Source organism: Crassostrea angulata, chromosome 5 (genome assembly GCF_025612915.1).
Source record: "Crassostrea angulata isolate pt1a10 chromosome 5, ASM2561291v2, whole genome shotgun sequence".
Classification (NCBI taxonomy): domain Eukaryota; kingdom Metazoa; phylum Mollusca; class Bivalvia; order Ostreida; family Ostreidae; genus Magallana; species Magallana angulata.
Genome location: NC_069115.1, coordinates 17,227,113 through 17,251,149, shown reverse-complemented (window position 1 = coordinate 17,251,149; position 24,037 = coordinate 17,227,113). Strand labels below are relative to the sequence as shown.

General features: G+C 36.0%; 2 protein-coding genes across 6 annotated transcripts; one reads left to right on the top strand and one right to left on the bottom strand.

Moving 5' to 3' along the window:
• Positions 1-3,049: 3,049 nt before the first annotated feature.
• On the bottom strand, positions 3,050-5,370 carry LOC128184051 (uncharacterized). The gene is made up of 2 exons (XM_052853378.1): positions 5,354-5,370; positions 3,050-5,273 (listed from the first exon to the last, which is right to left on the bottom strand). Exon 2 carries the CDS (start codon positions 5,270-5,272, stop codon positions 3,251-3,253), a length of 2,022 nt encoding a protein of 673 aa, XP_052709338.1. The 5' UTR covers position 5,273; positions 5,354-5,370; the 3' UTR covers positions 3,050-3,250.
• Positions 5,371-12,227: 6,857 nt separating this feature from the next.
• Positions 12,228-23,783, top strand: LOC128184044 (uncharacterized). Of its 5 annotated transcripts, XM_052853358.1 has the most exons (12): positions 12,228-12,529; positions 12,711-12,833; positions 13,215-13,378; positions 13,970-15,813; positions 16,031-16,118; positions 16,352-17,278; positions 17,398-17,535; positions 17,910-17,981; positions 18,573-18,658; positions 19,300-19,335; positions 20,069-20,092; positions 21,478-21,536. In XM_052853358.1, exons 1-10 carry the CDS (start codon positions 12,510-12,512, stop codon positions 19,327-19,329), a joined length of 3,492 nt encoding a protein of 1,163 aa, XP_052709318.1. In that variant the 5' UTR covers positions 12,228-12,509; the 3' UTR covers positions 19,330-19,335; positions 20,069-20,092; positions 21,478-21,536. The 5 variants fall into 5 exon arrangements, with proteins under 5 accessions (XP_052709318.1, XP_052709315.1, XP_052709314.1 ...); XM_052853355.1 differs by lacking the exon at positions 19,300-19,335 and having other exon boundaries at positions 16,355-17,278; positions 21,478-23,783; XM_052853354.1 differs by lacking the exon at positions 19,300-19,335 and having other exon boundaries at positions 21,478-23,783.
• Positions 23,784-24,037: the final 254 nt, after the last annotated feature.

Genomic DNA, 24,037 nt, shown 5'->3' with positions numbered 1-24,037 from the left:
TAGAGTTAGGTCTAACTTTGCAAAAAAAAGTGCCCCCCCCCCCCCCCCGGTTCCGACGCCTATGCAATAAGCTACTCAGCAATAACGAAATTTGTTTACATTTATCGACTATATAAACGGAATTTACCGATCCCCATTAAAAAAAAAGATTTCTAAATAGAGCGTCAAGCACCCAAACTAGGACTTGTGACACCCATGTAACACCGGATTCCTGGGGGCACGGGTGTCCCCCGGGATCCCCGGTCGCAAAAGGGGCAATGTTAGCACCGATTTCTGGCAGCAGGGCGCCGAGTAGACCCTATTATACTGTTTAATAGTGAGTTTAAACTGAGCGCCTAGCGCCCAAACTAGGACTTGTGACACCAAGGTGACACCGGATTCTTGGGGTCACGGGTGTCCCCTCGGGATCGCTGGCCCCAAAAGTGTCAATATAAGCAGCGATTTCTAGTGCAAGGGCGCTGAGTTGACCCTATCATATTGTCAAATAGAGAGTCTCAACAGAGCACCTAGCACTCAAAGCAGTTCTTATATCACTCAGATGACACCGGATGTATAGGGGCTTTGTGTCCCCTTGAGATTTCTGGCACAACATGAGTCAATATAAGCACTGATATTTGGCGCCAGGGCGCTGAGTTGACCCTATATACCGTTATATAATGAGTCTAAATAGGATGCCTGGCGTTTAAACTAGGACTTGTGCTACATTGGTTATACATCAGATTCTAGTGCGCAGGGAGATCCTTTTGGAATCCCTGGCAAAATATAAATTAGTAATAGGCCTATAAGCACCGTTTTCTGGCGAAACAGGGCACTTATCGCCCAAACCCTATTAAGAAGTTTATGAAGTTTATACCGTATTTTTGAAACAGATGCATGTCATAAACAAAATATTAATTGTTTACCAATTCTTTCTTCTCAGGAGTACAGTCTTTCGTGTTTGTAAATGGTAAATTGTAAATAACTCCCTATGTAACGTCTGATTTCTTGACGAGCAAAAACAAACAAACAAACAAGCAAACAGATAGTTCCCCGCTTTTTGCCTTATCTATGGGAGGGGTGCATTGTAACTTATTTTTTTTAGAGGTGAATTCCGTTATTTTTTTTCCAAAAAAATATTGTGTGGAGGTAGGGGAGGGACAACTCTTTTTAATATATAATTTTTTATACGTAAATTCCAATATTTTAAAAAAATAAGAGAAAGTTAAACATATTTTAGTAAAAGTGGTGGTATATTTTAACTTTCCATTTAAATCATTACAAAAAAGGGATGCAACTAAAAAGGAAATTATTTTGCTTTACTAAACGTATTTAGTATGTAGTTATTTTTGTAACAAAGGTGTTCGATGTGTTCTGTTGTGTTTTAAAATTTGATTTATTCTGAAATTTCTCTTGTTGACTTTTTTCAAACTTTTACCTGTAAAGGCGTATAATCTTTTATGCACGTATGATGATATACGGATGTGTATATGCTATATATATGTAAACATCGTTGTCGATAAAGTCTGTGAGTGGATATTGTCTTATAATGCAAAAACTTGACCATTTTCATTTCAAATATATTTTCATTAGAGGAAAAAATGGTTTGCGGCAATTTTTTTACGCTTGTGTCAAAGAACAGGGGCGTACAAGGCGTTGCATTAGGGGTGCAACGATACACTTGTCTCACGATACGATACGTATCACGATACAGACAATATGATACTTTTGATGTGCCTTTAAAAAATAACAAATATACAATCAGGCATATATTTGTATTGGTTAATCTCCAACTTTTAATTACATAATTTTTTTTCCACATATTTTTCCTAATCAGCTGTATAAATATGAGAATGTCAACATGATCTGCATTAGGTATAAATTATTGTAAGGTCTTTATACAGGGCGCCTAGCGCTAAATCTAGGAGGTGTGCCATCTAGCCGAAACTGGATCCCCTGGGGTACGGGTGTCCCCTGACGGATCCGGTCTGAAAAGGGGCCATATTGACACCGATTCCCGCGGCGCCGGGGGGCTGAGTTGACCCTATCATACAGGTACCATACATTATTGTAGGACTCTATACAGGGCCCCTACCGCCCAAACTAGGGAGTGTGCCATCTAGCCGAGACCGGATCCTCGGGGGCACGGGAGTCCTCTGACGGAATTCGGTCTGAAAAGGGGTCATATTGACACCGATTCCTGGCGCCGGGGCGCGCTGAGTTGACCCTATCATACAGGTTCCATACATAATTGTAGTGTCTCTATACAGGGCGCCTAGCGCCCAAACTAGGGAGTGTGCCTTCTAGCCGAAACCAGATCCTCGGGGACACGGATGCCCCCTGACGGAATCCGGTCTCAAACGGGGCCATATTGATACCGATTCCTGGCGCCGGGGCGCTGAGTTGACCCTATCATACAGGTTCCATACATTATTGTAGGGTCTCTATGCAGAAGGCCTACCGCCCAAACTAGGAAGTGTGCCATCTAGCCGAGACCGGATCCTCGGGGGCACGAATGTCCCCTGATGGAATCGGGTCTTAAAAGGGGTGATATAAGCACCAATTTCCGGCGCCGGGGCGCTGAGTTGACCCTATATATCATACAGGTTCCATACATTATTGTAGGGTCTCTATACAGGGCGCATACCGCCCAAACTAGGAAGTGTGCCATCTAGCCGAAACCTGGGTCTCACAAGTCCTAGTTTGGGCGCTAGGCGCCGAGTTTAGACTCTCCATTAAACAGAATGATAGGGTGTATTCAGCGCCCTGGCACCAGAAAGCAGTGCTAATAGTGCCCCCTTTTGGGGCCGGAAATCCCGGGAGGGGGCACCCGTGCCCCCAAGAATCAGGTGTCACCTGGGTGTCACAAGTCCTAGTTTGGGCGCTAGGTGCTGAGTTTATTGTTTTCGACGAGAATCGAACTCATTACCTATGATAGTAAAGAAACTATTTACAAAATCATACTTGATTTTATTGTTTATTTCGATAAATAATACCACACAACATGAAGGTGTCACATACCTCATTACTTGTAAGTAATGAATTTTCTAATTTTATTAAATCTATTCATTGAACAATTTTTTCAAAAGAGCGGTCCCCATACAATTCGCCTCAGTTTAAATCAGCCAGTACCGGAATTGCATGCTTCCAGATTTACTTTTTTGCGTACTGCGTCATCAAAAAGTGGTGTATAGAGCCACCTTAAGTAAAACGAACATTTGGAAACTGCAAAAAATCCATCATTATCAGGAGTTTTATACGTGCTTGCCGAGGATTATAAACTTAGATCCTGAATTCTCTGTAAGGTAGCGTTTTGTATTTTATTGTATGGATTTTGACTGAGTGACTGTAGATATGAGTACAGGGCAGCATGGAGGTTCCCTGAGATATGTTGACAGATTCCAAGAATCTCCCAAGAGATGTCTCTGAGAGGTACATGTATTAACTCCCCCTGATCATGGTGGACTAGGACCTGCAGATCATCTAAAGCTCGTTGTGCTCGAATCGTGTCAGCATGTCTAGAGCACAAAAACTCTAACATATACAACAGTACGAGGGATGGAATGTTTATTACAGGGCGGTTGTTTTGATTACTCGACTGCTGTTCTTGCATTAACTCATTAATGTAAAAGATTTCATTGTCAAGTCCGACATCTTGTGCTACGGCTTGTCTCATCTTTGTAGACAAGGACTGTCCCCCTACAGCCTCAGTGTACAGCTCTTGGTCTACATGATGATTATACATTAGATATGGTTGTGCTAGCTTGACCTTTGTTAAATCCAAAACTGATAAAGCTTCCCTATATCTGAATGTCTTATGATAATGAATTGCAATGTACAGCATTTCAGACACAAACCCAAACTTGGCTGTCAATTTCAGCAAATGGCAAGCGACTTTGTCTACAATATACAACTGTTTGTTAACACCTGTGTTAATGTACATGCTATGTAATATAAATGCGGAATGCTGAAAGATGGTGGCTGTAAGTTTCTGTAACATGACAATGTGATTCTGTGTCAGAGGTAAACCAATTAACTGTTCCACTACATGTAGGTAATTCTTATTCAACTGAAGGTTTTGTGTTTCTGTTGAATCCCTTGCATATATTTCATTTAAAATATCTATGTCCAGTTCAACCTCAGATATCATAGTGTGTTCATCAGTACAAATTGTGAGTCTAGGATTACACAGAACATTAATGATGTAGGACCTGATGGAGGGACTGTGTAACAGCAGTGCTAGGCCCTTCTCATACAACCTATATAATCGCCAGAATAATGTCCTTTGAGCTTCACCATAGATGCTGCTAAGGAAAATATTGTTTTCTGGAATAAAAAAGTTGGGACACACTCCCTCGTACACCCATTTAAGAAGAAGTTTAAAGCAGACCCAGAAACCGACCAGGAAATTTTGTGGACACCATTGAAGTAGTGTATTTTGTTGAATCGCCCAGAAAACAGCGGTTTTTATGTGATAGGAACACAGTAGTTTATCTTCATCTCTTAATCCATTGTTAATTATTTCTTTTAGGAACAGTTTCAGTAATCCATACGTTAAGAATTGTGTGTGATTCATTGAGTAGGCAAGTTTGTATTCCGCCCGAGAGAAAGAAACTCTCCATTCATTGTCTGTATGATTACCTAGTTTGTGTCCTATCGCTACAAAGTGACATCCATTTCTAATAATGTCATTGACAACATGAGGTGGGGGCCATGAGTGACATCGGTCTATCCATGTGGAGGCAGATGGAGGCCAGAAATCACTAGCAAAGCAATGAGCTTCATCATTTTCTAATACACCATCAATCAATCCACTAATACATGGTCCATGGGCTGTCATATCATATCCCATAGTAGTAGTTAAAGAACACAAGTTCTCTATTAACTTTGAACTTGATATATACAGTCCTCCATTCATCCTTACACACGCTGACATCACACTTCTGTGCGCTATTTCTAATGGTAACCATAGTAAAGTGAATCCTGGTGGACTCTCAGAACTGTCACAGAGAATCAACGCGTGTTCTTGTATGTTGTAAAACTGACACTGAGAGAAGTCCCAGATCACTCGGTGGTTGTTTGGCCAAACCATGTTGTCTCTATCTGATCCACTCAGTCTGAATCCTTCTCTTTGACTCCCACTCAGCATCATTGTGAACGGTTGATTTAACACTGCGTGGTTTTCCAACATCTCCTTTATGTCCACTATTTCTCTCTTGGAGGCCACCTGTTGTGGGGTTCCTAATTCGAGACACATTCCTACATACACTGACTCAGATATTTGCCGAACAGCCATCCTAAACTGGAAATAAAATGTATTTTGAATTATTCTATACAATTTGACTTCCGCAACGCAGTTTAACAAATTTTAACTTACTTTTGTTCTGCCCTGTTAGAGTCGTTATTTGGGACAAGGGAAAATTGCCAAAACTCGTTATACTATCATTTAATAATATCACAAAATTAACATACATGTATAATGAAGAAGGATAAGCATTTAATGTTTAATAAACAATACATAAGCCACTTGAAGTGTTAAACATACCTTAATTTGTACCTGACAGTGTGTAACTATTTGAAATCAGTTTGGATTTTCCAAGGCTAAAAATAAAAAACAAAAATCCCCAGCAAAACACAAAACGTTGCAAGAATTGTCACAGGATTACCGGTACCTATTTTTGCTACTAGGGAATCGATCTTCATTTTGAAACAGGGTGGGAAACACTTGATAGTAGAAGAAAAATGTCCAGGCTGAAAACACATGCACCTGACGTTATAAAGAAGATGGATGGATAAGGCGTGTAAAATGCCCATACACGGTCGGATAAGCTACTGAAAAATCAAAATATCAATAAATATTATAATTTTTTTAAATCATTTAAAACAATATATATTTAACACATCATATTTTTTACCGATAAATATGTCCAATACCCGTAATATGTTGACTCAAACAGGCGTATTCGCATCAAAATTTGCAAATAATGTCATTTTTTAAAACTTCAAGGCATTTTCTTTTATAGAGTGGGTTTGTGCTCCATATTTTTCTCATAGTCTAAATAAGGTCTAATGGAAAACAAACCGATTTTAATCAACAAAAACGTGGAGAGATGACTCACTATACATAAAAAGTAGCATTTTGTACCCCAACAATTCAACGTTTTGAAAAAATTATACAATCCGTAAATTCGTGGTCAAAGTCACACATGATATTTAATTGCTTATTTTGTTGTGTCTGAAATGGCTCAGTGGTTAGAGTACCTGGCACAAAGTAACCTTATATATATATCTAGGGTTTTTATGTTATGGGTTCGATACCACCAAAATTTCAGGTAATATTGTTTGTTAAATGTATTAAAAACTGAATATAGTTAGAATTTGTGTTTTTGCAAACTTGTATTTTAAAATATTTGAATATATTTAATTGGAAAAAATAAATTCAAAATTGTATTTCACGACTAAACCGATATTTTTGGAGTTTGAATATTTTGAATTTTTCTTTTAATAGCATGCAAAATGCAATTGAATGCCTATTAGTAATATCTTAGTACATTTTTTCAATCGAATCTATATATCAAAATAGAAAAATGTTAAACAAAATGAAAATGTAAATTTTGGAATTGCAATGAGTAGAGGAAATTTTCACATCGCGGAGATAGAAATGAAAAGTTGAAGTTGAATATAATGGATGCTATAGTCTAACCAGGGTTTTCGCTTCCATTATATTTTGACAGTTTTGTCAGTGAAAAATCAGATACCTTTTTTTTATTTAAATGAAGATATTTCTAAATTTAAAAAAATCCAGACAGAATTACCGTAACTGGACAGCTTTTAAATCTTTCTGTTGTTATGTTAGACGAGTTCTCAAGTATATAAGGGATTTTTAATTTCGGTCATTGCAGTCAAGCGTAGCAAGTCGTGAATTTAAATTAAATTTTAATTATATTTTATACCTTAATTTTAAATAGTATTTATCAGCTTGATAAAGTCCATTGTGGATCAGTGTGGTTCATTGTAGTTAAAAGACGCATTTATAAACTCAATGATCCACCTGCACGGAACTCAAAAAACTAAGTACATAAATATGATTGAGTAAATTAAATCTTTGAACAGCTCCGACAATTCAAAGTCGTACATCGAATTATCGGATATCGAATCAAATATTTCATTTTAATCAGAATGTAGATATACATATACTATAAACCTATTTATGGCATGATCTAGAAAAGAGGGGGGGGGGGGGGGGGGGGTAGGGGGTCCGGACCCCCCTCCCCCTGTAAAATTCACATTTCTTTAAATTACATTGTAAAATTGCCATAAATATACCTCGGATCCCCCTTGCAAACTCAAATAAACGTCGGACCCCTCCCCCGGGAAAAATTTTCTGGATCCGCGCATCTGAGCGTAAAGCATGCTGTATATATTTAACATGCACAAAAAGATGTTTGCAAAAATAAATAACTTCAATTTTATTATTTTTCTGTTCCCCTTTTCAGTAAGTATAATTATATATGTACCGGGTATTTTTATTTATTCATTTTCCGGGGGGGGGGGGGGGGGGGGATTGGAATCATAGTTTTAAGTCCAACGTTTTTATTATTTGCAAGAATTACATCAATTTAAAAATAATGAATGCCTACATGTGTATGATAAATTACTTAAATATTTTAGGTGAAGAAGTTATAAGTATTGCTGTTACAACTTGTTTCTAATCAAAATAAAATATTTCCAAACAAACGACTATTAATCCAAAGTTAATTCAATGTTAGTATTTACCTAGACAATATATATATATATACATGTAAATTGTGCTATCACATGGTGATTTCAATCTGATTAAAATCAGCTGTTTTGATACGCTCAAAAAAGCTGATTGAATTGGCGTCTGTTGATTTTGCAAAAGAGGCTGTTGATTTTGTTTTAGGCTGATGTGTTTCGTATATAAGTATGTTACATGTAACGTAGTTGTTCGCTTTGCATTCACGTCTTTTTAGCTCACCTGAGCTGAAAGCTCGAGTGAGCTTTTCTGATCACTTTTTGTCCGGCGTCCGTCTGTCCGTCAGTCTGTCTGTAAACTTTTTACATTTTTAATTTTAAAACCGATGAGCCCATTCCAATCACTTGCATTGGCACAAAGCATTCTTAGATAAAGGGGATTCAAGTTTATTAAAATGAAAGGCCACGTCCTCTTTCAAATTGGGATATTTAATAAGCATTTAAAATTTGTTGGTATTTTTTAAAAATCTTCTTCGCACAAACCATTTGGCCAGAAAAGCTGAGACTTGTGTGGATTCAAGTTCGTTTAAAGCTGCTTGGTCCGATTTTATTGTAATTACAGTATCATTTTTTTTTTCATACAAATCATTTATCTTAGAAAGTTATGGACTTTCTCCTATTTACACCAGCAGAATCAGTTAGAAATATTCAAAGTAAATAAAAATAATTTCTCTTTGGGCAAACGAAAAAACACACCAAAATGCATCACGGGAATGTTTAGAAAAGGAAACCGCTTGGTTTCGTCCCCCGAATGATTGGGGTTATTCAACCCGCATGCTACGCATCGATTGAAAAGAAAGCAGACTTTGGAAATATTAGCGAACAAAACGTACTCATGTATTTGTAATTTGTCTGATCATTTCGACCGTTATTTAAAGCGATGTCAAATTCGTAATACAACCATACCTGTCTAGCTCGTCGTCAGGGGTGAAATTTAACATGAGGCGAAATAAAGCGGTACCATTTAATGTCGTTTGTTTTGTTAACAAATTTTGTACGTATTTTTGTCCCCCGCCGCAACGCGGTGCGGGGACATAGAAATGCCGGGCGTCCGTCCGTGCGTCCGTGTGTCCGTGCGTCCGTGTGTCCGTCCGTCACACTTTTTTGTAAGCGCTCTCATACCTACAAATTTTGACCGATTTTCATTAAATTTATACCAAATGTTTATACCACTAATACTTTGGTCAAGTTCGAAAATCAGCATTGGTCGATACTTTTTGTTGGAGTTATAGGACTTTGATCACAATAATGACTCTGTTTTATCCAAAAATTGACCTTGTAAGCGCTCTCATACCTACAAATTTTGACGGATTTTCATTAAATTTATACCAAATGTTTATACTACTATTACCTTAGTCAAGTTCGAAAATCATCATTGGTCAATACTTTTTGTTGGAGTTATGGGACTTTGACCACAATAACGACTCCGTTTTATAAAGAAATTGACCTTGTAAGCGCTCTCATACCTACAAATTTTGACTGATTTTTATTAAATTTATACCAAATGTTTATACTACTATTACCTTGGTCAAGTTCGAAAATCATCATTGGTCGATACTTTTTGTTGGAGTTATGGGACTTTGACCACAATAACGTCTCCGTTTTATAAAAAAAATTGACCTTGTAAGCGCTCTCATACCTACAAATTTTGACGGATTTTCATTCAATTTATACCAAATGTTTATACTACTATTACCTTGGTTAAGTTCGAAAATCAGCATTGGTTGATACTTTTTGTTGGAGTTATGGAACTTTGTGACGGATTTATCACACTTTTTTGTAAGCGCTCTCATGCCTACAAATTTTGACGGATTTTCATTAAATTTATACCAAATGTTTATACCACTATTATCTTGGTCAAGTTCGAAAATTAGCATTGGTCGATACTTTTTGTTGGAGTTATGGGACTTTGTGACCTTGTTAGCGCTCTCATGCCTACAAATTTTGACGGATTTTTATTAAATTTATACCAAATGTTTATACCGCTAATACTTTGGTCAAGTTCTTTTAGATTGTATTATTTTGGATATATTTGCGACAGGAAAAATAGAAAAACAATGGGTGGTGGGGGTAAAAAAATGTTCCTCCCAACCTCCCCACACATTTAATTCTGGAACAGCCCTGAATGTTTGAAAATATTCCAATATACAGTATACTAGTATACTGCTTGACCGGCGGGGGACCGTGGAATTCTATTCTTGTTCTTCATTGAAATTTGGCATAATTGACGGATAAAACTACTGCAATGTCTATTATTATACATATACTAAGCATAACCATCGTTTAAAAACGTGCATAACATTTGATATAAAATCGGACCAAGCAGCTTTAAATGATGATCCCCAGGGGTAGGGTAGGGCCACAATGGGGGGGGGGGGGGGGTACATAGGAATATATAGAGAAATGATTTTTAAAATCTTCTCAGAAACCGATTAGCCAGAAAAGCTGAAACTGGTGTGAAAGTATCCTTGGTTAGGGTAGATTCAAGTTTGATAAAATCATGAGCCATCCCCAGGAGTAGAATAAGCCCAGAGTGGGGGTCGAATTTTCGAGTACAAGCTGCAGGTATGTAGCTCCTTGTCTGCATGAAAAACAGACCGGGAGCTACAGACCTGCCGCTACAGGAGTAGGGTTGGAACATGGTAGGGGTTCCAATTTTACAAAGCAACACATTTAAATGATTCAAAAAATTTCAAATGTAATTATTTGTATCTGGTTTTACTTATATGCAAGCATTAATTTTGACAAATTGTTGATTCATTGAAATTGTTTAGACTCTGGCGCCTGGAATTTCTTGGACCTCACAAGGGGTTCAAAATTTTATGTAGGTTTAAAATCCATGTACATGACTTGTATAATCAGTTGTTTAAGATCTTCTCGAGAACTGCAATGCTCAATATGTGATATGACTGTAAACCCATCCTAGCTGTTACAAAGGGGCTCAATATTAAGCATAAGAATATGCAGGGACATTTTTTTACAGGATTAATTTATCTATTATATGACATCATTCAGATAATTTGTATATTACACCAAAAAGCTGATTACATAATATCTATTATTGCTCAGGTGAGCGATGTGGCCCATAGGCCTCTTATTTACCCTTTCCATCGCCAGTACCTGATCTTAATTTTTATTCCGTGGTGTGGTACAATATTTTTTTACAAAATATAAATTGGTGACAGAATCTGATATCTTACAAGTCGTGTGAAATAACTTCTACTAATGCCTGTCGCAAGCTTTTGCTTCCATCACTTTTCATAGGCGTCGGAACCGGGGGGGGGGGGGGGGGGGCTTAGCCCCCCCCCCCGCCCCCCCCCCCCCCCACTTTTTTTGCAAAGTTATACCTAACCATTAGAAACATAGCATGATAGAGGGTTCAGCCCCCCCCCCCCCCAGCCCACACTTTTTCTCGCAGGAAAGATTATTGTTCCTAAACTTACCTTGAAAGATTGAGAAGTTGGATTCATAAGCATACTAGCCCCATACTTTTCTTTTGGAAGTATAGGTATAACCCCCCCCTCCCCCCCCCCCCCACACACACACACACAGATTAGGATTTCCATTATTTTGGGAATTACTTTTTTCTCAATATTTCTGAGGATAAGTCTAACCCCCCCCCCCCCCCCACTTTTAATTTGCTTCCGACACCAGTGCTTTTTGATGATTTTTTAATAAGAATACACATACCTGTGAAAGAAATACAGTTGAAACTGATGAACTAGAAAATATCCAAGATATTTTCTTTGACACGTTATCATTTTTCTCTCATAAAAGTTCACAGAAACGAAAATAAATTTCTTAAAGATATTTATAATGAGGAATGTTTACATTTTTTTCACCATTCGGAACTCACTCGGATATACCTTGCACTATTTTTCAACGTTATCATCCGGGCTATTTCGTGGCTGATGCAATGCAGAATCCCCGTAGAGTTTCTTTTTTGGGCTGTGTATTGAAACCTATAGCGGTAGAGGGGGCGTTTCAAAACAGATAAACTGGACATTTTTCATATTAGTTGATGAACGTAGATCATTAAGCATAAAGCTATTTAAATTACATGTATGATTATCGAAATATCAAGCAAAAAGTGGTGGAAGCAAAAACTCGGGATAGGGTATAGTATCAAATTTGGTAGCTGAAGAACACTTGAAATACATGTATACAAATTTCAACATAAAGTCTCTTGTAAACTGACGAGTGGTTTTTATTTATCTCACGTTATTCATCCATATCGTAATAATGTAAAACAAAATGTATCGATATTATAAATCAACTGGAAAGTGTTTTGAAATCGAGGTATACAACAAAAGTGTGGCTCAATATAAATAACAATAAAAATGAATAATAATTAAATTCAATGAGGGGTTTAACCAAAAAAAAATAAAATTTGCAGGTGCCCCCCAATTAATACCGTTTTTATCCGGTCAAGCATTTGCCGATTACCGGAAATACCTCTAGCGCATGGAGACGTTTGCGCATTCTGTAACCAAAACAACATGGCGGCTTTGTAATCCGCATTCCTCTATGATCAGATAAAACCTGTCGTGTGTTCGATATGTTTAGATTTTAACTAGACCCCAAATCACAAAAAGTCTAAGTACTTTCAAGTACACGAATTTGTGCCCTACTTTCTTTTTAAATTCAAACCAACAGCGAACCTGACTTTGCAAGTCCTAACGTTATCAAAACAGGTGGATGTTCTGTTACGTTAAATCATGGGGAATGACGGTAAACTGAAAGGTAACTAGAGGAAAATGTTAGCTGGAGCCTATTCGTATCCTTGTCATATATTTCAGATTTTATATCGTTTATTAGTAAGGTAATTATGACATAACACTGTTTTTATTATAACCATAGAAAATCCAGGGTAAAACACGTTGTTTATTATTCTATAGACAACTGTTCAGTATCTCGAATATTCTGTATTGTGTGTATTTCTTAACTCAAAACATTAGAAAAACATACCAATACATAGAAAAACAAAGGATTGAGCAATTAAAACAACTCCAGACGGACGAAGTTGGAGATGCAGTGGCGAAAGCGAAGAAGCTCTCTGTGGAGACGAACAAAAGGCGAAAGTATGTACTTTATAATGAAGTCTATATTAGATGTATAAAGATTAATGTACTTGTATGGACAAAGTGATATAGAGCCATATACAGGATATAATTGTCACATGTATAAAGATGAATGACATGCATATACATTGATATTATAGGAAATTTGAGTAAAAGTTTACATGTATTTGTATAGATAAAGATGAAAGTATGTATATCAAATTATAAAGATGAAAGTATTTTGACAGTTACTAGTATGTAGATATATGTGAATTAATCTGTGAATTGTTGAATGAAAGTGCAATTTTTGTTTCTGATCTTTGCTTTTTAAAATCAATTTTTTTAAAATTGAAATGAAAGAGTTTCTCCTTTCCTTTCATGAATAAATTTTTACTCAATTAGAGCACAAGCTACGAAGAGAAAATTAGAGCAACAAAGAGAAGAAAAACGGAGACAGCAGATTTTGTCGAGGAGGCGGGAAGAACAGCGAGAGGCGACAGAGAAATACCAGCGCTCTCATGTTCCATCCCGACCACCCAGTGGAAGATCCCATAGTTCAAGGAAAAGTAGGTCAATTATGTCTAGGCCAATAAGAACACATGCATCTTTTTACTTGCATAAAATATGAAAAAAATTTGGAGAGAGTAATTTTTAGCTATGTGACATTTGGGCTTCTTCGCCACTTGACCAGTGAAATTATGTAATTCTAAATATATAGTCTGATAAATATTAACAATATAAATTACTGTCAGATCAATGCATGCAAGATTTATGTCATTATGAGGCTGGAATTAGATACAAGTTTATACACAATTTAATTTTAATTTCAACACAGCTTATTTTAGTTAAGCTGCTTATAACCAATTGATAATATATTCTCAAGAATCTCAACCTATCTATCTGATATTACTTGATAAGTAAGAGCATGCATCATAGTACCTGTATATGATGCAAAAAAAAAAATCTTGTCAAATATGGAGAGCATGAATAGCATGCATGCATGGAAATTTTACTCAGTAAAAAAATTCAGATCTTTTAGAATATACACAATAAAGAGCATTCCATAGTACATGTAAAGGAGTTTGGCAATGTTTAAATTTCAAAACAAAAGTTTATTGGGATGTATGTATTAACACAGTTGAATCCTTTACTTTCAGATGTTCCTTCCCCTAACCGGACTCTGGAGGATACTTTGAGGCTTGTGAGAGGGAACTCCAGTCTACAGCGACAGAACAGTGGTAGCTCCACCGGGAGTCACCAAAGTCCCCGCCAGACGTACACCGACGCGCTCAACCGACCGTACTTCAACAAGTACTCCAACTTCCATTCTCCTGTCATCCAGAACGACCGAGCCAGGACCAGCAGTGCCCAGGACAAACTCCACAACAGGAGCCTAAGGAATCTCAACAATAGCAAGAGTCTGTTTGAGCAGAAGTTGGAGCAGCAGCAGAGACAGCTGGTAGACCAACAGAAGAAGGTGTTTAACGATTTTAATGAGGCGGTCCAAAAGGAGATAAATCATGGCGAGAATGAAGCAGACGACAGCGTTAGTTTGTCCAGCGCCGACAGTTTGGAGGACTCCATGGAGGAGAGTCCAGCCAAATTACACCAGCAGAATAATTATAATAACAACCATGTCCAAAACGAACAAGTGATTCATACCAAGTCCTCTCTGCAGGATACACACCAGAGTGTGCGGGACATTTCCTTCCACTTAAATAGTGCTTACGGACAGAGTAACGGAGTGGGTTATCCAGACAGGAACGAGAAAATTGACTCTTACAGTATGGAGCAAACTTGGGCCAACAATAACTACCCTCCATCAAGTGTCGCAGTGTCTAGGCCTGAAGTACAGAAGACTCAGGTCTCAGAAGGGAAAGACCGACCCAAGGTTCAATTACGAGCCTGGTCGACTCCCTCCCCTATAGACTCCCATCATTCCTCAGCAGCGAACACTCACATCACAAACAATAACCCCTACAGCTCACGGCCTTCTATGACAGCCGTTACCTCCACCACAGCTTTTGGAGATAGAAACTCCCAGAAGAGCTACGTACAAAGTAATGGCTGGAGGGATGAGAACCAGTTAAATGGAATGAGCGATAGAGCGTTTGATGGGAATGTTGGGGGAACTGGTTCCCAGAATCCAAGTTCTAATGGTTATGGGGACACGGTTGGGATGAATGTGAGGAATGGTAATGATGTGACCAGAGGATACACCAATGGGTATATGTATTCCTCTGAAAATTCCAAAAGTGCTCAGCCCAGTGGCAATGGAAATAGAGGAATGGATGTTGGTGCTTCTAGACCAATGGAGTTTCTGCAGACTGTCACCAATACACCGGAGAATGCTGACAACAGAGTCACAAACTCAGACAAGGAGGCTGTGACGGCCCCTGCTACAGAGAGTAAGCCGAGTCGTGTTCCCCGTCCAGTGAGTGCCGTGAGGATTCAGAAGGTGCAGTACAATGTGATCCCCCCTCCCTCCTCCAACGAGGAAACAGTACAGGCACCCTCAGGGGTTCAGGGTGTGGAGAAAGCGGAAAGTGGAAGAAATGGTGGTGTTCAAAAAGTGGAGATCAATCCCAAACCACCACAAGTCTTCATCAACACCACCTCAGGCGATCAACCGCAAGTCCGGCAAGTCACTCAGGTCAAGTTTGCGGCAAGTGTAGTGAACGGGGGTGTTAATATGAACAGTTACGGTAAAATGAATGTGCAACCTCTTCCTAATAAACCCTTGGTAATAGGGGTCTCTGATGTAAAGAAGGAAAATCCCGTTCCCGTCAAAGTGACAAGAAAGGCCAAAGATGACGTTGATCTGGTGGTGAGAAACCAAATCGAGGCTGAAGAAGAGGTCAACTCAGGGGTCAAGGGCATTCTGAAGAGGCCAGGGTCAAAGTTGAAAAAGGCAGGGTCAACTGGCAGTGTCAACAGCATGGATGTGAAGGACAGTATAGAGATTGCTCGCATTCACATGCACCACCACCATCCCAAACAGGTAAAGTTGATTTGGTATAAATCAATTATACACATGGTGATACAAAGAACAGAATGAGGCTTAATCAAACAGAGAAAAATGCCTAAAAATAGGTGATTAAAATTAATATTTGTGAATATTGTGATCAGAAATCAAAAAAATATTCTTACGGTATTTTCCATGCAAGATAATGCATTTTGATCAGTTGGTTTTGATGAGTCTGACTTTTGTTGTGCAGGTTCCCAGGAAGAAGAGTGTTCGATTTGCAGACATTCACTATCCAAGTGATGCCGAAGAGGAGCCTGATACTGGCAGTGAAAATTCAGGTAGGTTTGATTTTGTAATTTTGGATACTAAGCACATGTAGATGACACAATTATGATTTTTTCAAGTTTCTTTAATACTACAAAAACTAGGTAAAAAGTGAATGATCATCGGTAGAGAAATATGAGTGATTATGATTTGCAACATTTGATGGTTTTGATATAATTATAGTACTTTGGAAACCTGGTTGTTTTATTTGGAATAACGGATAATGTGACAATTTTGTTAACTTCAGCAGCAAATGGACATAGTCACTCCTCAAGGCCTATATCAGCCAAGGTGACGTCCCACACCCCCAAGTCTCAGTCCCAGGCCCCGCGGGCCATGAGTGCTGGACACCGACCCCAGGTCAAGCACAAATCCACGATACGCCCACAGGCCGCTGCCCACATAATCACCCACAACAACTCCCAAGCCTCGGCCATGCTTAATGCCCAGAAGGTGGCCGATAAGAAAGTAGCGGTGGTTAATAATAACTTTATGTCCAAGGTCCCCACCTCACTGACTCCTGCATACACAGAGGCCACTGTTTATACTGTCCCAGGGGTCAAGATAAATTATACAAAGCCGACCTCTGGCATGATGCCAAGACAGGAGGAAATGAACTACTCAGGAAAAGAGAACAATGTTCCGATGAGTTCTGGTTCAGACGTGCCTGTTCAACATATTAGCATGCAGGGGGCTGTTTTCGATGAAAATGGTTTGAGAATTGATAGAACTCCAACAGACGAAGAAATCAATTTTCTTTGGGAGAAGGTTCGTACTTGTTTGAATCGACCAGGAAATCAAAATCAGAATGTTCCGATTTCGGAACATCAATTGATGGTTTCCCAGCCCCATGTTGAGCCTCCCAGACAATCGGCCCATATGGCCCATCAGTACATTGATGGAGCAGCTCTTAATAAGATTGTGGCAGCCAACCGGGCTCAACAGGGGCTTAATTCCACCAGTGGGGCACCAAGTAATACAGTTGCATCAAAGAATGGAGATCAAACCTACGCTAGAAGGTATGGCCTCTTACAACAACGAAAACAGCAGAACCCTAATAGCCTGAATAAGGGGCCTGGTGTGTCACAGAGGCAGTTTGTTTCAATGCACAATGGACCGGTGTACAGTAACAACGAACCTTCCCAGAATCCTTCATACCAGCCCCCTCAAGACGGTGAGTCATGCAATTTATTCATTTAACAACAGTTTCAGAGATACATAACTGCCAGCTTGGCATTGACATCATTAAGACTATTAAATACGTGAATATAAAATGTGTGTCTCTTCCTACAGTTTCGGAGAGCATGGCCGCATTTTTGACGGCAGAACACCTGGCTCAACATTCGATGTCGGAGAGTCAGATCCAGAATGCCATGGACCAGGCCCAGCGGAACCAGCAAGTAGTGGTGGCCAACAAACCCACGCAGAAAAGTAAGCCACTGCTTTTAACTGTAGTCTGATAGTAACTAGATTTATTGAAATGTTTTGAGAATTTCTAAGAAATTTGTCATCATTTCTGCTTAGCACTTAATTTCAAAAGAATAATTAGGAGTTTTTTTCTCTCAAACTTTTGATCATATATTATATACATGTAATAGTATTTACAACGAATCTTGGAAATACTGGTATCTTTAAAATTATATTACCATCCTTCAGACCAAAATTTGAAGGAAAAAAGTATGTATTTTAAAGTTTTGAGTCTGCATGATGAAACATTGTTAGTATGTATTGTGTATTATCTTAAGTTAATTTCTGAATTGAGTAATATAAGGATGTGAACAATGACTGTGTTTGTCTTGTTGTAGTTCCTACTGCACTTTCGATAGAGGAGCAACGATTGCTGGAATCCTTAGACCGCCTCAATGAGAGGCTAAAAAGTAAGTGTCCCCCGCACGAATGAATGAATGAATGCATTCGTGTCTGTATAGTTAATGTATATATAGTCAGTCAGTTACTTTGTTCAGGCTTTGACGAATAACAAAATATAACAGGTAATGTCCAGAGACAAGTTACTATCATTAAAACCGAATGATGATAATTATCAGAACATATCAGAAATATGCTAGCACTACGTTTTTCTGCTTTTGATAAAGGAAAACAATCTACCGTATATATGAATTACGTACTGTAACGAGGCACATTTATTTCATTTACTTCTCTTTTCCACCGAGAGAAATAAGAATTAAAGCATTTGTCAATGAGAGAGCACTATATAGCTGTTTAAATATCAAATGAATTGACAATATTTGATGTCCCACATGGGTATTTAATCACAATGCTTTTTGTTACATTGTACTTTTTAAATACTAGCTGGGTGGGTATAGAAAACTGTGCTATATTTTCTAAAGAACAGTCAATAAATTTTTTTTAATATACAGACAGACAATTAGAGGGGACTGAATAGGAAAACAGGAATTCTATATATGCATGCTGCTTTGAAAATGAATTTGAATGGTCAATCTTTTCAGTCACAGAGTTTCCAGGAAGTCTACTTCAAGAGAATCCCCAACCTGTACCGGTAGTTAGCCAGCCGGATCCCCAACAGTTTGTTTACGTAAGTATTCAAGCCGTTTCAAATCGATGTTCTCAGTGTAGTTAAAGTAAAATCTTACAAATATGGGTTTTGGATTAATGTTTATATTTTTTATTTCAATGATGTTCAATATTTACTCGTACTTTAAATTACACCTTAGAGTGAGCTTGTAGGCAGGAGTATATTTGTTGAGTTTTCTATAGGGAAATTTTTAATTTAATTCACTAAATTATGTTTACATTGGTATTGTAAAAAATTGAAATATAGTCTTTCTTGAAATAAAGTTTTAAATACTTTCTTCATTACATGTATTCAAACCCTCTTTAGTAGGCTAATAGAGCAGAAACTGAAAAAAAAAATATTTATCACTTTTTCTCACATATATAATATCAAAACAGACTTAATTATTACTATTTCTATAGCAACAGAATGATAATTTTTCAAAGAAAAAAGTTATGTATTACCGAAAAGATTCGCGTCAATTTAAAAAAAACCCAACATTTTGTAACAATTGAAGGTAGTCTTAATTGTAGCATTTCAAATCATTTCTATGTGTCTTTAGGTTCCTCTCTTGATTTATATACATACATTGTTTATTAGAATTAGAATTATTGTCATCATTTGTAATCAGAAAAAAATGTACGTATTGTTTTGATTTGTAGATTGATATAGAAAATGACTGTGAATGTTAACGAGAGGTTATTGTTTTATACTTACTTTTAACTTGAATTATGTTTTTAAAAGCATATAGAGGAGTGTGTTGCTACTTTTGGAACATATAGACATTTAATTGTTCGATTAAAGAAAAAAAAACATTTAATTTTGTAGGAAGATTTTCTTTACTGTTTACATAAAAATTCGATTAAAGAAAAAAACAATTTTAAGGAAGATTTTCGTTTATAACTGTTTGTGAATTATAAAAATATCATGGTAGAAATACCTGCCTATGAAAGAAATGTTTTTATTGTCAAGTGCCTGAAGTTGTTTTGGAATTTATTAGGCTGTGATTTGTAGAGTGATGTATTACTAGATTGGCAAAAGAAAATGGCTTATTTTTGGCAGAATTAGTAGAACTGAAAAAAAAAATGTACAGGTGAAATTTAAATATCCAGGATTATTAACATAATTATATCTACTTATATAAGTATAAAGATGGAATTTTCTCTGCATAACTCTTTAATCTTTAATTGCAATAGCGATGTAATATTGATAAACATTTAAAGTTTCAAAGTAGATCATTTATAATTACTTGTACTACACTTAATATTCAAAGCATGTAGCATGATGTTAACTTCTATACACTAAATGAGCTATATGGAAACTGGGATGGGCTTTTAATAGTTTCTCAATAGTTTAATTCTTGGAATTTTTTATGCCTTAAGTAGTTGTGATGTCTATAAATACAAATTTGTTCGTTTGTGTAATTTACAGCTTGAAGCTACAAATCTAGAAAATGTAAGCTCAATTTTTTAGTAGCCATTTTCCTCTGTGATGGTAGATGGTCTATATATATAATATATTCGCTTTTTTTACACCGGATTTTGTGTTGTTTTGTTTGGAAATGTCGCACGACAAATTAGAAAGGAAAATAATTCTGATATTGTGGCATGAATGCAAGCTTCTATGTATACAATAGTCAATCAATTATTTTGATGTTGTGAAACAATATTTATAATTACCAGTATGACGTTGATTGACTTGTCAACTCTCATGTTATTATAATGATATTTCAAACTATTACTCTTAATTGTTAAAGTAATCTTTTAGGGGGTAGGTTGCATTGACATTTTATTAATATCAATGGAAGTGAATTTGTGGTAGTACTTTTTTCCATAACCAATAAGTACATTCAGTTTACCTGAATATCTGTATTGAGGTAATGAAATATTTATACAGTACATGTATATAATTATTATCATGATTATACACTAATTAAGATTTGAGAAAAAAAAAATTAATTATAATTAAATTATACATATACCAACAGAGGACATGTTGTTAGAAAAGTTATTAAATTAGAAGGAGGGATATGTTTGTTGCATAATATGTCAGATTTCTGTTCAATATAACCATGCAGATTTCTGTTAAGTTTCAATTGAATTTCTGTTAAATTATAAGATTTCTGTTAAATTTCAGTTGAGTTAATACAAAATTGAAGTAACATTGAATGGGTTTGGGTTGTAAAGGTACATGCTTATTAATATAAGCCTAAAATAGACCAAATATTATAATAATACATGTGTGTATGGGTCGGTTCTACAGGTGTGGGTCAGTTTTATAGGTGAACGGAAATCAGTGGTACAGGGGAAATGAATTTATTATTAATTACCGGTATTGATTTTAAAAATATAATCATATATTCATTTGCTTATCAAAATTAATAAATAATGCAACACATAGAAGTCACTATTCAGCAAGTGAATGAGATTATTAAAGGAAATGGTTTTACTAGAATTCCTATGTCGATGTATGTAATAAATAGGATCCGATGATCGAGTATATATTCATGCATGTGAAAAATCCTCAAATTTTAATAGCATTAATATCATAAATAGCATGAATTTATTGTCATGTGTTGATTGTGTTCTACATGGTATAACTGTGTCTAAAAATATTGATATTATATTCTCAATATGAAACTTTTCAGTAATTTTATTTTTGGAGAACCATATATTCTGATCAATTTCATTATCTATATGATGGACTCTATACATGCATGCATATTATGTGAATAAATGAATACAATTTGATAGGTTAATTTCATAATAAGGAAGTTAATCATATTACATTATTTTGTATATCATATCGCTCCTTAATTGTATATCATTTTCTTTTTGCAGACAGGAGCCTTCAAAGGGAAACAACCTTTGAATTCTCAGAGACGACTTACCGAGAGTGCCAGAGGCGGATATCGAGGAGGTGTTAGACAACAGATATACAGATATCCCTGAAACACAAATATCTGTGGAAAACAGATATTGTTCATGTATTAATTATTGGCATTCTGATATTCCTTAGAAAATATATCAGAATTAGGATGTTCATCCAAAAAAAGGATCTCATTGGAGCACAGATATCAATAGAAAATTATAATGATACAGTACATGCAGATACATGTGTGTCTATAATTACAGATATCTCTAGATATTAGATATCATTTAAGTAATGATTGACATCCCAACAGTTCAACAACAGAGATGTTTAAATACAGATATCCTATTAAGCTAAAAAAGACCCAAGGTACCTTATAGATGTACCCTAAAAATAATGTACCAGTATGTTTCAAGATGTCCACCAAGGCTTTATACAACGTATAGATATCTTTTAAGGTAACCAACTGTTCATCATGCATATATTATTGGTACATGAATTCAAAACAGGAACAGATGGGTTAAACCAGTAGATTTATACTTGGTCAATACCTTGGTATCTGATATAAAATGAAACTTCTGATATCTGACTTAGCTGACTTAGACATCACTTTAATTGATAAATAAATGTGTAAAAAAAAAATTCATTTCCTTCTCCGTGTGTTAAGCATACAGCTGCGTAGAGTCTATTGTATATGTTGGAATATACACATATTTTTTATAAACACGGATATCTTCAGATAAACATTGCAAGCAAAGCATCAAATCATATATGATAGATATCTGTAACGTCTAAGGTAGCAGTGTTAATACTGTGATGTACATGCACAAAGCTGGCCTTTTTTATATCACTAACAGATATAGTTATGTAAGTTCAAATCATTTGTGATATTTAACAATCTAGATTGGATATATAACAGATATCAAAACATTTTGATTATTGATATCAAAAACGAGAAATTCTTAAAATATAATTACTTGCATAATTCGCTCAATGTTAACGGTGCTACACAGTGATATGAAATAGTAAGGACGCAATATTTTTCTTTTGTATAGCATTGAAAACACAGACTTTACTTTTCTGCATAGATTTATCAACGAGTTACCTTTTCGTTTTTTGTTGAGATGCATTCCATCCATTTTATTTCCAGTCAATTAAAAGAGTGTATTGTATTTATTTTCATAGTTTATTTATACAAATGTAATGAATTTGATTAATTTTTTTCACGATCTTTTTCCGTCCCTTCGTCACAAACCATGGCAATTATGTACTACGATCCTCTCCCATCTGGAGAGAGATATGTAAACTCCGGACCGTGGGTTGAGACGATGATTCCGTCCCAGAAAACTTTTATTTCTTTTAAGCATATATCTTTTTTTAATATTTCACTTTTTATATACTGTATTTAATTTACAATATACATTCCATTGTCACCTTTGTTACAATCCTAAACAGATTGAATCACCACTTTTTGTTTTATTAAAATAGATGTAGATACTTTTAGGTAATATGAAGACAATTTAGTGTCAAACTTCACAAACTTTGGCTTTTTTTGTCACTTCCATCTTTCCATCTCAAGTAAATCAAAACTTGCTAAACTCACCATATTTCTTAATCACAAGAGTCTGTTTACTTTGACAATTGCAAAGATGGAATATGGTTGGATATTTAAGTTATTTTTGATTTGATGCGTAAATTGTATGTCGATTTATACATACAATAATGTAAGGAATAAAGTTGCCTTAATTTCTAGAGCATTTAATTATTATGTATGTAATGTTGAAGTACAAAATTTTATGATGAATATTTTTAATGACTGAATTTGATTTTAATATGTTTTAAAAAATCTTGTACGTATTCTGTGAAGTCTAGTCCCATATTGTAAAATTAACAAACTTGATTGTCTTAGTTCAGAGAAGCTATTAGCTGTCTTTACCATGTAAAGGTTTGAGGTATGCAATAGACACTTTAAAAACAATATTGTTTCTACTTAGATCATATCTTGTTTGACCTTTTTATCAAAATAATCAACAATAATAAACTTGGCTCTTAGGAATGGTTACTATCAGGTCAAGGTCGTTTTTAAAAAAAAATGTGACCTTGACATATTTTTATATCTCTGATAAAGTTACATGGGCTTGTTTATTTTTTGAAATATGCCAACTATACTAGATAGAAAAACTTATTATAAGTTTCATTCAATTATGCAAGAAACAACAAATTTGTGTTTCTGTACTTGTGCCAATTAGTTCATTGTAGTAATTCTTGAAGTTTTTATTAAAAAAATTTTTTAGCTTTAAGTACATCTATGTTCATGTGTAGATATCCACACTTGTTTTTTTGTAATCTCACCAAAAAGAGATGTTAAATTTCATTCAAGTTTACAGAATATGGGATTAAAGATTCCCTTGTTATAGAAATGTTTTCTAATTTTAGAATTTCACCATGTTCTCTACAGTCTTTAACAAATGCTAATAGGAAGTATTTGGATATAATAAATCCAAGTTAATATTTCAACTGAATAAAAAA

What these genes read in the sequence shown, in the direction of transcription:
- LOC128184051 (XM_052853378.1), bottom strand. Translation starts at nt 5,272, where the DNA reads ATGGCTGTTCGGCAAATATCTGAGTCAGTGTATGTAGGAATGTGTCTC.
- LOC128184044 (XM_052853354.1), top strand. Translation starts at nt 12,510, where the DNA reads ATGTTAGCTGGAGCCTATTC. An exon ending in GAGACGAACAAAAGGCGAAA is followed by an intron (nt 12,834 to 13,214) that starts GTATGTACTTTA and finishes TTACTCAATTAG; the next exon opens with AGCACAAGCTACGAAGAGAA. An exon ending in ATCCCCAACAGTTTGTTTAC is followed by an intron (nt 18,659 to 20,068) that starts GTAAGTATTCAA and finishes TGTAATTTACAG; the next exon opens with CTTGAAGCTACAAATCTAGA.